This window comes from Engystomops pustulosus, chromosome 4 (genome assembly GCF_040894005.1).
Source record: "Engystomops pustulosus chromosome 4, aEngPut4.maternal, whole genome shotgun sequence".
Lineage (NCBI taxonomy): Eukaryota > Metazoa > Chordata > Amphibia > Anura > Leptodactylidae > Engystomops > Engystomops pustulosus.
Window position 1 is genome coordinate 209,153,681 of NC_092414.1, and position 14,813 is coordinate 209,168,493.

The window sequence follows — 14,813 nt, forward strand, 5'->3', positions numbered from 1 at the left end:
GCTGCGCTGAAGTCCACTGGAATGCCCTGAAATTCACCGGCCTATTCCTAGTGAAGGTAAGTGCAATTGTCGCGACATTTTTTTTTTTTTAAATGCGGCGTTTTTTTCGAATCCGTCAGGTTTTCGTTCGGCCAAGCCCCCCCATTTCCGTTGCGTGCATGCCGGCGCCGATGCGCCAAAATCCGATCGCGTGCGCCAAAATCCTGGGGCAATTCAGGGAAAATTGGCACAAATGGGAAATATTCGGGTAACACGTCGGGAAAACGCGAATTGGGCCCTTAGTAAATGACCCCCATTGTGTTTTAAGAGATTATTTCTTCCATTACGTCATTTCCAAGACCTCCCCAGTTTAATCCATATGCTAATAAGGAAGTTGGGGCACCAAGGTTGCTTCCTCAGCAACCAGAGAACTGTTGTTCCACGATTGAACCTTTGTTTCTCACATGACAAATTACCTGCTTATCTGGCGTAGACAGTAGTGGTTCTGGAAGGAACAGCAGGTTTCTGGGTAGTAGGAACGACACCAAGTGGACCAAGTGCCTCATTAGCATATGGATTAAAATGGGAATTTCTTAGAAATGACTTAATGGACAGAAATAATAAAGGTATTGTTAAAGCATGCTACATTTTCTTTACAACATCATGCTGTAATTCTTGGGGAGGAGGTAGTCTCCTGTTAACATGCCCACCTTTTCAGTATCTCCACAGAGGTCCTGCGTGGAAAATATTTGCCAGATTCGGTAACAACTTGGGAAGTGTTGGCCATAAGTCTATCTGAACATAAAGGTAAAAACATAAACATCCAATCGAAGGAGGAACATTTCAGAACCTGAAATGTGGAAAATTTCTTAGAAATCGCCATACTTGAGCTTACCCGCTGGATTAGGTCATGATTTCAATTATCAGAAGATGTACAAGGAAAGGTGCTTGTCCTCAAGGTGTAGTTAGAATCCTAGGGGAAAAAATCCAGCTCGAAACGCCCTGACCAAGGAACAGGGGTTTGTTGCTATCCCTTCCCCTAAGCACCAAGGAACATCAACCCTCCCACTGCTGCTTTGGGCCATAGGTGACTTGATGAAGAAATAATGAAAGACTGGATGATGGGCTGCTTAGGTGTCAACTGCTTAGATGTTTTGATCTTTATCTTCAATGTGCGTCGGTAGTAGGGCTGTAATTGTTCATTATGGAGCAATGGATCCACCAAGCGACAAATGGTCTTCTGCAGGTTGGACTGAGTTGTCTAAGAGTCTAAGGAACTCTTCCACCCTTAACCCTAAACCTCGACAAAGAGGTCTGACGTCTCAAGTGAAATTTCCCTGGTCTTAAACCATTTGGGAGCTGGTCCACTGCAACGTCAGGGGGTCGTTAGTAGAGAATGGTCACCAGGATTGGGCATTCTGATGTAACAATCGGTCATCGTGATGTCATAAAGTGGCAGTGAAATAACATGATGGGGCAGTGTGATATCACATGTAGCGTTATGATAACACAACGGCACTTTATCAAGTCACAAATGAAGTCACAATTTCTTTGAATCTCTATATGATCACAATGGATAAAACTCGAACATTGGGTAGACTCTGGTGGTTCTGGTCTCATATGTTATTTCTGTCCAGGGATCTGTGTGGCACCACCCTACGAGATCCAGGCAGTCAAGAATTTCTTCATTGACTTGAAATTGCCGTATTCAGTGGCGCGGAATGAACAGGTTGAAATCCGGGCCATCGTCTATAACTACAAGGACACTGACCTAAAGGTACAGTTAATAGGATATGTTCAAGTGGTCTGATGTGGCTCCCCATATCCCATACCGACCTGAGTATAGGTGTACACTAGAAGCTAGCCATCATTTCTTGAACCATTTTTCATCCACATTTTTACCACTAAGACCAAAGTAGTGTCTAAAATATCATTTTTACCTACAAAATTAAAAAATTATATGCCATAATCATATTTATATGCCACGATCTTGGGCTCTATAGCACTCAAAACCATGGGGCACATTTAATTACCCGGTCCAGTCAAGATCCAGCGGCGCATTCTCTGAAGAGGATTCGGTTCTGTCGGGATTCACTTAGGTCCATGCGCCCGATATCCACCAAGTGTCACTGCTGCTCTGAGGTCAACCGGAGTTCATTTTTCTTCTTTTCTTCCCGGTGCACGTAAGTGCTGATTTTGCGACACAAAACGTTTCTTAAATTCTGCGGAATTTCCAAATCTATCCCCCAATTTCTGTCGCGTGAAAGAAACAAGGCTTTAAAAATTATGCAAATGAGTCTGTGGAGCTCCAGGCTCCATTAACACCTATGGAGGCCAGAGCACCTCAGGCTCATTTGCATAATTTTGAAAGACTTTTTTTAAACAATGGCATAAGACACTTAAAGAAGAGCAGATCCTGCCAGAGGGGGCACACGCCAGCATGTCCTTGTGCTTGGGTTACAATCCTTCATCCTGGTAGTAGATGTCCTTAGAAAGGACCCCAGAAGCATTGATCTGGGGGGGGCTTTGCATCCCTGGCAGCATCTGAAGTGCTCCTCCCCACTAGAGCCTCACAGCATGACTCATCTCCCTCATGATTTGTCTCTTTTCCCCGAAAAAAAAATTCCTTTATTTTTAGTTCACTTGCATTTGGGGGTTAAATGGACTAGAAGCAGTGAAACAATATCCATGAAAGGATGCAAAAAGTAAGGGTATTACCATTGAAGAAAGTCCCATAACCCCATAGCCTATCCCTTATGGTGCATTCACCTTCCTGCTATGGGGGCTATGATCTGGTTGCATGCTTTGGAGTCAGGAGGCTGAGCCGCAAAGTATACTCGTCTGCCTATCGAGAGCGGAGGGGTGAAGGGTGCTCACCCCTGCCCCGTCCTCCTCCTGGGCCAGTTCTTACCCAAGGTCTGGTCCGGGCGAGCACACGGCCATCTAAATAAACACCCATGTATTTGTCATGCGGGTTTATCATGTCCTCATCTTATACAATATGTAATTTGGGGTTGCAGGTTCGGATCTCTCTCTCCCACAATCCTCACGTGTGCAGTCTTTCCACACCAACGAAGAAGTTCACCAAGGTTGTGACAGTCAAGAGTCACTCGTCTTTCTCTGTTCCTATCGTCATCGTGCCCCTCACTGTAGGGAAGCAAAGTGTAGAAGTAATGGCCAACGTCTATGGACAATTTGTGGGAGATGGTGTCCGGAAACTACTAAGGGTTGTGGTGAGATGGAAATCTGTCTGCCTGTCTGTCTTATATCTACTAATGTATGTGATCCTGACCTCTTGGATCCTGTATTCCCATTGCAGCCAGAAGGAGTTCGTAAAACTGAGACTGTGACATCAGTGATACTGGATCCAGAAGCAAAAGGTAGAGATAAGTGTATCCCTCACACAGATGAAGAAAATATGTGATATATATATATGAATCCATAGTACCTGCGTGTTTTCTCCTTATTTCTCCTGTAGGTGGTGAGCACATAGTGACCATTCCAAAGCTCCTGATGAAGAACAGAGTTCCCTGGTCAGATGTTATTACCAAGGTCGATGTACAAGGTCAGAGACCACCTGTCGTGTTTCATTCTTCAACACAAGCTTTTCCGATTCCATATATACCAGGCCGCTCTTCTTAAAGGGGTTGTCTGAGATGTTAAAAAAAATTATATGTGGCCGGGAGGAAGTTGCATAAAGAAATAAACACTTACTTACCTTCTGCGGTCCCTACCGACGTCCTGTGCTGCCGTCTCTCCGGGCCATGCCCATGTTTGAGGCACGGAAGCTCCACTTAGTTCGGCTTCCGTCCAGCCAAGGTGGCCAGCCATGCCCACCCATTCCACATGATACTGCGCTGGGAATAGGGCACGTTATATGTCTCAGACGACCTCTCTAAGCATTTTTACATGATCAACTAAGATCAGACAACATCTCTACGGTCTCTTGAGGAGATCAACATGGTCACCACAAGCTCTGACCTATGGTATATGCCTTCAAAGTCCTCACTAAATAGCTAGTTTCCTACACGATTACCACAGATCTGACCACACAATATCTCCAGGCCTTTGTGAAGACCACCTTGATGACACTACAAGAGTGGTATAGTGATGAATGTTTTATCTTCTTCAGGATCTCCAATCTCTCGGTTGGTAGTAAAGCCCATCAATGGCTCCAGGTTAAATCCCCTGATCATAGTCCCTGGTGGTAGTCTTGAGAGCAACATGGCGGGAATGACTATAGTTGTCATTGCAACTCATTATCTAAACAAAAGTAACCAATGGGACAAGATTGGACTTCATCGTAGGGAGGAGGCTCTCAGAAATATCAGAAGGGGTAAGTCTAATGCCATAAAGATAATCAATTGAAAAAAAGAGGTAAATGGTATGAGCCTTACCGGAATGACAGTGCTGCCACCTCCCGTCACTGCCTTGGGACAGTCTCCAGGCAGCACTCACACTGCTTCTGAGATATATGTTAATGGAAATTTTTAGAATATGATTTGAACTCGGGCCCCTTGGTATAAGAGGCCGTGTAATGAGCCACATGTTAATATGGAATGTCTTAGTTTCATACATTCTTCTTCAATTCTGGTATATAAATATGTATCTACAGGTATATACTGTATAGAGAAGTATATATAGAAATACATTTAGCAGTACTTGGTGCCTGTAATCAACGTATAAAAAAATGGACGTATATACGTGTAGCATACGGCCAAATTAATTTCAATGGCCGTTTATATGCACCTTACCGTACTGTTTTGACCAGAACCAGTTGGAGGTGCTCTCTGTTGGCCAGGCAATGTCATTTACGGTGACATACATGCTCATACAGAAGAAAAATGTGCTGAATTACAGCCAAAATCCAACTACTGAATAAATACAGAGCAGGGAAAAACTCGTTGGGGCTTATTTACTAAGGGTCCGAATCGCGCACTTTCGTTGGGTTTCCCGACGATTTCCGATTTGCCCTGAATTGCCCCGGGATTTTGGCGCACGCGATCGGATTTTGCCGCATTGGCGCTGGCTTTCACGCGACAGAAAGCCATCGGACAACCAGACGGATTTGGAAAAACTGCAAAATTTAAAAAAAGAATTTGTGACGCAAGATCAAGCACTCACATGCACCAGGAAGAAGCAGGTGAACTCCGGCGGACCTCAGCGCAGCAGCGACACCTGCTGGATATCGGGCGCACGGACCTTAGTGAATCCCGGCAGAACCCGAATCAGGGTCCGAGAACACGCCGCTGGATCGTGACTGGACCGGATAAGTAAATGAGCTCCATTGTGTGCAAGAGGCCTAATAGTCGATCTCATCTGTAATTATAGGTTATACCCACCAGCTACGATTTCGTCGATCAGATGGTTCTTATGGACGTTTTAGGAGTGCACCACCAAGTACCTGGTAATTGTTAATGTTTTAGCTAAACTCCTCACATACTAACGCTCACAACTAGGACTCATAAGTTTTTTCACTTTAACAAAAATACTTTTTCTTAAAATAACCTACAAATAGTCCATCTGATTGGGTGTAAAAAAAGTAGGATCATATATGATAAGAAACATGTAGGGATGGTAGAACAGAGGAATGTAATAACTGTAGAGCAGGAATAGTTACAGGGCACAGGAATACACAAGGCGCTAGGTAAGTGTGGGGGGGGGGAGGGCAGGATATTAGGTAAGTTCCCAATATACATCTAGTAATAGTTCTGCTCCGCTTTTTTTATGTAGATGAGTGAAGCCTCCTGTCTTTTATCTCATCAGCCGGACATTCCTGACCATAAAATGGCCGCAGATGAAGGGTCATGTGATCTTATCTGTCCATGAACAATCGCCCTGCCAGGACCTTGATCTTATATCCATAAATACTATCATAAGGTGCTGGCAGGGCAATTGCTCATGGACAGACAGAGATCACATGACCTCCATCTGCGGCCATTCTATGGACAGGAATTTCTGGCTGATGAGGTAAAAGTCAGGAGGCTTCACTATCAGGAAAGCGGAGCAGAATTATTCATAGATGTATATTTGTAAATTACCTAATATCCTGCCCCCCCACCCACACATATTACAATAAGCATGAGTTAAAGTGGACATGCCCTTTAACCTATATCAGACTAAGACATGTGATGTTGATGAGATGACCCCCGTACTGTTATGAATATGTAGTAGTTATGTTGGGAGCAATGTGGATGACCTGGTAAGATTTGGACTGTGCTGTGCCTATGTATCATAGATTATACGGTTGAAAAAAGACACTTGTCCATCAAGTTTAACCAAGGAAAGGAAGGGATTGGATGTGGAAGAGATTCAGGGGAAACAATTCTATATAACATAACCATCAATGTAATTTAGGTGTAAAAAGACATCTAGACCCTTCTTGAAGCTCTCTGCTGTCCCTGCTGTGACCAGCGCCTGAGCTCGGCTATTCCACAGATTGACAGTTCTCATAGTAAAAAAGCCCTGTCGCCTCTGGTGATTAAACCTTGTTTTCTCCAGACGGAGACAGTGCCCCCTCGTCTTTTAATTTGATTAAATCTGAAACAATTTACCACCATATTTTTTTTGTGGACCATTCATATATTTATATAAATTAATCATGTCCCCTCGTAGTCATTATCCTTTTTATGGACCGGTGCCCAGAACTGTGTTCCGTTTGTTTATACCTTAGTCATTTAATGTAAGGTGGACTTTTATGCTGTACAGAACCCCTATAATTTTGTCCTATGGACACATGGGCGCTTTAATGTGCCTTATTTAGGATTACTTCAAATATAATATTATCTATGGACTCATAGATGGTTGTGGGGACATGTTTTGGACGTTATGTGGATCTCAACACAACTTTGTATCAAAGGCTTTAAAAAGGGTAAAAGTTCTGAAAGATCCTTCATACTTATTATCTTCCCCCCACCCCTTCGCTTTCCTTTTGACTTCCAGGTTTACAGCTCACATCACCAAAGTGTTGACTATGGCCATCTACTTGGTAGATGCAGTCGATAGGGATATTCTATGTGGTTCTATCAAGTGGCTTATTCTGGAGACACAGAAACCAGATGGATCATTCTACGACAGGGCTCCCATGAGTGGTCAGTACATATCGGTAAGGATTTGACTCCTTCTTAGTTTAGCTCTAAAGCCTTTAGCATTTCTCCCAATCTTTTTCCATGTAATGTGTCACCAAGCCTGTAGATCCTGTACTTATCCCTCAGAATATGATACATCAATGTCCTCTTCACCAACCAGGGTGGTCTGTATAGATCCTCAGATCCTGAGGTGGCCCTCACAGCCTTTGTAGTCATCGCTTTACTGGAGAGTAAGGAAATCTGCACCGGTCAGGTCAATGTAAGTGGTGGAAAGCTTCTTATACCTCAAGTACATTACACATCATCCTATATTTCACCTGAATGTCTCTCTCCACATAGAACCTGAAGTTCAGCATTGATAAAGCCATGAAGTATCTCCAGGACCATCACCGATCTCTCGTCAGACCCCATACCATTGCCATCACTTCATATGCTCTTGCTCTTGGGGGAAAACTGAAAGACCTAAGCACATTAGTATCTGCAGCAACAGGTAATGATCCGGGACCTCTCATATCAATGGTTTATGTCTAGTACTGAAGTTTTTCAAAAATATTTTATTATTTTCATTAAGAGGCTCATTTACCACCTGTAGACTTGAATCAAGAGCGGAGTAATCCTGTTATTGCACATAAAAATAGATTTTTTTAAATTACTTTCTAACCTGTATGACAAAAGGACATTCTAGGGAGATAAATACATGGAAAACGGTAAGTTTTAGTCTTGACCATATCAGTCTATGGTACGGTGTAGCTGGGATCTGGAAAGAATCATGAAAGCTTAGACCTATGGTAATGGGGACTTTTCAACAATCCCTACTTAATGCATTTAATGAATGAATTTATTGGGAGTTGATCTACTTATTGTGGTGTGGATAATTTTTCTTTCTGTGGTTCGCACAATTATCAATTCATCTGAGCCATTTTGGGTGATCTTTGCTGTCCAATAGGCAGCACAACATGGTCTCCACTAGCTTAAACAGGTCTTAAACTATGAAAGATCCATCCAGAATGAAGGTGCTCCAGAAGTTTCTAAATGGCAGAGCTGAAAGCCTTCAAAAGGGTAATGTTTTTTAGGCAGCACAATTTTCACACAAAGGGGCACATTTACTTACCCGGTCCATTCACGTTCCAGCGGCGGCCGCTCTGACGAGCGTTCGGGTCTTCCGGCGATTCATGAAGGTCCTGCGCCCGATGTCCACCAGGTGGCGCTGCTGCGCCGAAGTCCGCCAGGGTGCCCCGGAGTTCATCGTCTTCATCGTGGTGCATGTGAGTATGGCCCGTGCGACCAATTTTTTTTTTTTAAATGCGGCGGTATTTCCGAATCCGTCGGGTTACCGTTCGGCCACGCCCCCCGATTTCCGTCGCGTGCATGCCAGCGCCGATGCGCCACAAACCGATCGCGTGCGCCAAAGTCCCGGGGCAATTCAGGGAAAACTGAAATATTCGGGTAACACGTCGGGAAAACGCGAATCGGGCCCTTAGTAAATGACCTTTATAGTGTGAAGTTTCTCTGTTACCACTTTCCATTAATTCGGAATCCAATTAACACAGGACCTCTAAATCTATGTCCTTCCTTCAAAGTAATCCTAGTGAAGGAGAAGATGTTCCACAAGGGTTTCTGCTCTATTACATATACCATATATATGGTATATACGTATACTGTATTCACTTGCTTGTTTATATTTTTGAAAGTTTTTCTATGTACAATTGCCGTACAGTCCATGGATGTCTTGATCCGTTGCTGAGCCATAAACATTTAACTGTCGTCTCGTCTAGAGCAATCTCCACCCTTGACCCAAGATAACTCCGAACCTATTATATTGTGTCATTCACAGACAAGTCTCATTGGGATGAACCTGGCTCTCAGCTCATATCTTTAGAGGCAACGTCTTATGCCCTCCTCACACTCTTGCATCTCAAAACCTATGACCTGGTAGACCCTGTGGTCCATTGGCTGACAGATCAACATTTCTATGGTGCAGGTTTTGGATCGACACAAGTGAGAGATGTTTTCTTCTTCTCAGATCCACCTTCATGATGTTTATCCATGATCTTTTTTTGATTGATGACTTGGGATGACCTTTTATTTTTCATTGGCTATAGGCGGCTATCATGTTTTTCCAAGCATTGGCGAAGTATCAGACAGTCGTGGATGATAGCAAAGTTTTGAACATGGGAATCTCCTTCGATTTCCAGGAAAGAAGACTTTCTAGAAGATACCAGCTCAGTATGGCTTTACATTTGTATTCTTTTGAGGTAAGATTTGGCTTCAGGAGTGATGTCTGTAGCAGTAGAATCATCTCACAGGTTGATGCCTCCAGATTTATGGTTTATGATTAGAGATGAGCGAGCACTAAAATGCTCGGGTACTCGTTATTCGAGACGAACTTTTCCCGATGCTCGAGTGCTCGTCTCGAATAACGAACCCCATTGAAGTCAATGGGAGACTCGAGCATTTTTCAAGGGGACCAAGGGTCTGCACAGGGAAGCTTGGCCAAACACCTGGAACCTCAGAAAAGGATGGAAACACCACGGAAATGGACAGGAAACAGCAGGGGCAGCATGCATGGATGCCTCTGAGGCTGCTTAATCGCACCATTATGCCAAAATTATGGGCAACAGCATGGCCATGACAGAGTGACAGAATGAAGCTAGATAGCATCTAAAACATCCAATAATTGACCCTGACACTATAGGGGACGGCACGCAGAGGCAGCGGCAGCAGGCTAGAGAGTCTCATGGCGACATACCCTAAATGGACTCAGGTTTCACCAAAGGAGGTGAGCAAGAAGCGCTGAAATGATTTCCTATGTGAACAAAAGGTTGACGGTATATTTAGTCGATAACACAGCATGGTGGCGACATAGTGACCAAGTTCCATAACGTATCTGGTGAAACACCCGAAAAATGAGCCTGACACAGCTCTTTTGATAAGGGGACGACATGTGGAGGCAGCCATGGAGACGACTTCCATGATTAAGAGCGACAGTATGGGGCATCCATATTGCGCTGCTATGATTGCAACTTCAGGTCTCCAGCATGGTGACAGATGGGCCGAGTTCCACTATGTATCTGGTGAAACACCTGAAAATTCTGCCTGACACAGCTCGTTTGATAAGGGGATGATGTGCTGCATATCCTCTCGTGCTCCAGCGTCTGGGGTATAGACAGTTGAAAGTTGCACATGGAGACATTGGTGGACGCTGTGGAGGATTGTGGAGGCGAAATGGACAGGAAACAGCAGGGGCAGCATGCATGGATGCCTCTGAGGCTGCTTAATCTTGGGATGGAGCTGGCGCTCCGCTGCCAGGCGAGCTTTTGCCTGTCCAAGCCCCTGTCTCTCGGCTCCTCCCCACCCAAAATGGGCCTGGGGGCCAGAAGCGTTTACTTTGAAAAAATTATAATTTTCAAAGCAGGCCGGGTCGTTTGAATATTTCACCTAGGAATAATGGAATAGCATAGTGGTTCTATTTTTAATTATTTTTACGGAAATGGTTCCATGATTAAGAGCGACAGTATGGGGCATCCATATTGTGCTGCTATGATTGCAACTTCAGGTCTCCAGCATGGCGGCGACAGATGGGCCGCGTTCCACTATGTATCTGGTGAAACACCTGAAAATTCTGCCTGACACAGCTCGTTTGATAAGGGGACCATGTATGGAGGCAGTGAACTAGTAGTAGATTAAAGGTGCTGCAGTTAAAACTATGTTAGTTGGATCTTGGGATGGAGCTGGCGCTCTGCTGCCAGGCGAGCTTTCGCCAATCCAAGCCCCTGTCTCTAGGCTACTCCCCAAACAGCACTTCTAAGAACCTTTTGTATAAGATCAAGTGTAGTACCTAGAGATGAGCGAGCACTAAAATGCTCGGGTACTCGTTATTCGAGACGAACTTTTCCCGATGCTCGAGTGCTCGTCTCGAATAACGAGCCCCATTGAAGTCAATGGGAGACTCGAGCATTTTTCAAGGGGACCAAGGCTCTGCACAGGGAAGCTTGGCCAAACACCTGGGAACCTCAGAAAAGGATGGAAACACCACGGAAATGGACAGGAAACAGCAGGGGCAGCATGCATGGATGCCTCTGAGGCTGCTTAATCGCACCATTATGCCAAAATTATGGGCAACAGCATGGCCATGACAGAGTGACAGAATGAAGCTAGATAGCATCTAAAACATCCAATAATTGACCCTGACACTATAGGGGACGGCATGCAGAGGCAGCGGCAGCAGCGGCAGGCTAGAGAGTGGCATGGCGACATACCCTAAATGGACTCAGGCTTCAAACCAATGGGTGGCAGAGAGGAACCAAAGGAGGTGAGCAAGAAGCGCTCAAATAATATCGGTACATGATAAAAGTTTGCCAGTATATTTTGTGGATTACACAGCAGGGTGGCGACAAAGTTAACATGGAAGCCATGAAAACAACCCTAAATTCTGCCTGACACAGCTCGTTTGATAAGGGGACCATGTATGGAGGCAGTGAACTAGTAGTAGATTAAAGGTGCTGCAGTTAAAACTATGTTAGTTGGATCTTGGCATGGAGCTGGCGCTCCGCTGCCAGGCGAGCTTTCGCCAATCCAAGCCCCTGTCTCTAGGCTACTCCCCAAACAGCACTTCTAAGAACCTTTTGTATAAGATCAAGTGTAGTAGCGTTCTTATAAGTTTGGGATATGGCGGGTGAGGGGAATGTAAACAGATGCGCAAGAAGCGCATGATGCGCATGGAGCTGGCGCTCCGCTGCCAGGCGAGCTTTCGCCAATCCAAGCCCCTGTCTCTAGGCTACTCCCCAAACAGCACTTCTAAGAACCTTTTGTATAAGATCAAGTGTAGTAGCGTTCTTATAAGTTTAGGATATGGCGGGTGAGGGGAATGTAAACAGATGCGCAAGAAGCGCTGAAATAATATCCCTAAATGGTAAAAGTTTGCCAGTATATTTTGTGGATAACACAGCAGGGTGGCGACAAAGTTAACAACTTTGATGTGGAATCCATGAAAACAACCCAAATTTCTGCCTGACACACCTCGTTTGATAAGGGGACGATGTATGGAGGCAGCTATATGGACGACTTTTGGAGGTAGCAATGGAGACAACGTGTGGAGGCTGCTATGGAGACAATTTAATTTGGATAGTGCCTGTATGTGGCAGTCCAAAAAAGTTTTCAAACCAGAGGAGCAGGTAGGTGGCCCTCCAGAAAAATGAAATAGATTGAGTGCCTGTATGTGGCAGTCAAAAAAACTTTTCAAACCAGAGGAGCAGGTAGGTGGCCCTCCAGAAAAATTGAATAGATTGAGTGCCTGTATGTGGCAGTCCAAAAAACTTTTCAAACCAGAGGAGCAGGTAGGTGGCCCTCCAGTAAAATGGAATAGATTGAGTGCCTGTATGTGGCAGTCCAAAAAAGTTTTCAAACCAGAGGAGCAGGTAGGTGGCCCTCCAGAAAAATTGAATAGATTGAGTGCCTGTATGTGGCACTCCCAAAAATTGTTTAAAACAGAGGACCGGGTCGTTGGCCCTCCAGAAAAATTAAATGCATAAAGTACTATAGCTAGAGCCAGTGGGCCCTGTCAAAAAATAGCCAGTTTCCTCTTCTTTACTCTACAAAGAGGAGGAGAAGGAGGAAAATGAGGAGGAGGAGGAGTGGATAAATTATTCAGGTTGAGCTTCCTTCACCTGGTGGAGATTGGAAATTATGAGAAATCCAGGCTTTATTCATCTTAATAAGCGTCAGCCTGTCAGCGCTGTCAGTCGACAGGCGTGTACGCTTATCGGTGATGATGCCACCAGCTGCACTGAAAACCCGCTCGGACAAGACGCTAGCGGCAGGGCAGGCAAGAACCTCCAAGGCGTACAGCGCCAGTTCGTGCCACATGTCCAGCTTTGAAACCCAGTAGTTGTAGGGAGCTGTGTGATCATTTAGGACGATGGTATGGTCAGCTACGTACTCCCTCACCATCTTTCTGTAAAGATCAGCCCTACTCTGCCGAGACTGGGGACAGGTGACAGTGTCTTGCTGGGGTGACATAAAGCTGGCAAAAGCCTTGTAAAGCGTACCCTTGCCAGTGCTGGACAAGCTGCCTGCTCGCCTACTCTCCCTCGCTACTTGTCCCGCAGAACTACGCACTCTGCCGCTAGCGCTGTCAGAAGGGAAATACTGTTTCAGCTTGTGCACCAGGGCCTGCTGGTATTCATGCATTCTCACACTCCTTTCCTCTCCAGGGATGAGAGTGGAAAGATTTTGCTTGTACCGTGGGTCCAGGAGAGTGAACACCCAGTAATCGGTGCTGGAATAAATTCTTTGAACGCGAGGGTCACGGGATAGGCAGCCTAGCATGAAATCTGCCATATGCGCCAGAGTACCAACGCGTAAGAATTCACTCCCCTCACTGGCCTGACTGTCCATTTCCTCCTCCTCCAACTCCTCCAACTCCTCTTCTTCTGCCCATACACGCTGAACAGTGAAGGACTCAACAATGGTCCCCTCTTGTGTCTCGCCAACATTCTCCTCCTCTTCCTCCTCATCCTCCTCCACCTCCACCTCCTCCGATATGCGCTGAGAAACAGACCTAAGGGTGCTTTGGCTATCAACAAGGGAATCTTCTTCCCCCGTCTCTTGTGACGAGCGCAAAGCTTCCGACTTCATGCTGATCAGAGAGTTTTTCAACAGGCCAAGCAGCGGGATGGTGAGGCTGATGATGGCGGCATCGCCACTGACCATCTGTGTTGACTCCTCAAAGTTACTCAGCACCTGACAGATATCAGACATCCACGTCCACTCCTCATTGTAGACTTGAGGAAGCTGACTGACCTGACTACCAGTTCTGGTGGAAGTTGACATCTGGCAGTCTACAATCGCTCTGCGCTGCTGGTAAACTCTGGATAACATGGTCAGTGTTGAATTCCACCTCGTGGGCACGTCGCACAACAGTCGGTGAGCGGGCAGTTGGAGGCGGCGCTGCGCTGCCCTGAGAGTGGCAGCATCTGTGCTGGACTTCCTGAAATGCACACAGATGCGGCGCACCTTCGTGAGCAAATCAGACAGATTGGGGTATGTCTTGAGGAAACGCTGAACTATCAGATTTAACACATGGGCCAGGCATGGCACATGTGTCAGTCTGCCGAGTTGCAGAGCCGCCACCAGGTTACGGCCGTTGTCACACACAACCATGCCTGGCTTCAGGTTCAGCGGTGCCAGCCACAGATCAGTCTGTGCCGTGATGCCCTGTAATAGTTCTTGGGCGGTGTGCCTTTTATCGCCTAGGCTCAGCAGTTTGAGCACCGCCTGCTGTCGCTTAGCGACGGCACTGCTGCTGTGCCTAGAGCTACCGACTGATGGCGCCATGCCCACGGATGGTAGTTCGGAGGAGGAGGTGGAGGAGGGGTGGGAGGAGGAGGAGGCATAGTAGGCCTGAAACACCTGGACCGAGGTAGGCCCCGCAATCCTTGGCGTCGGCAGTGTATGACCAGCCGCAGGGTCAGACTCGGTCCCAGCCTCCACCAAGTTAACCCAATGTGCCGTCAGCGATATATAGTGGCCCTGCCCGGCAGCACTCGTCCACGTGTCCGTGGTCAGGTGGACCTTGTCAGAAACGGCGTTGGTCAGGGCACGGATGATGTTGTCTGACACGTGCTGGTTCAGGGCTGGGACGGCACATCGGGAAAAGTAGTGGCGGCTGGGGACCGAATACCGAGGGGCGGCCGCCGCCATGAGGTTGCGAAAGGCCTCGGTCTCTACTAGCCTATAGGGCAGCAT

The 14,813-nt window shown here is 46.1% G+C and overlaps 1 protein-coding gene across 2 annotated transcripts in view; it reads left to right on the forward strand.

Moving 5' to 3' along the window:
• Nucleotides 1-14,813, forward strand: part of LOC140128238 (complement C3-like) — a 64,610-nt gene that overhangs the window by 25,026 nt on the left and 24,771 nt on the right. For both annotated transcript variants that reach the window (XM_072149795.1, XM_072149796.1), the window contains exons 18-29: nt 698-786; nt 1,617-1,756; nt 3,000-3,212; nt 3,299-3,359; nt 3,458-3,544; nt 4,112-4,315; nt 5,311-5,386; nt 6,922-7,084; nt 7,228-7,326; nt 7,407-7,557; nt 8,902-9,065; nt 9,170-9,322. In XM_072149795.1, coding sequence (XP_072005896.1) covers nt 698-786; nt 1,617-1,756; nt 3,000-3,212; nt 3,299-3,359; nt 3,458-3,544; nt 4,112-4,315; nt 5,311-5,386; nt 6,922-7,084; nt 7,228-7,326; nt 7,407-7,557; nt 8,902-9,065; nt 9,170-9,322 — 1,600 coding nt within the window. The remainder of the gene's footprint in view (nt 1-697; nt 787-1,616; nt 1,757-2,999; nt 3,213-3,298; nt 3,360-3,457; nt 3,545-4,111; nt 4,316-5,310; nt 5,387-6,921; nt 7,085-7,227; nt 7,327-7,406; nt 7,558-8,901; nt 9,066-9,169; nt 9,323-14,813) is intronic.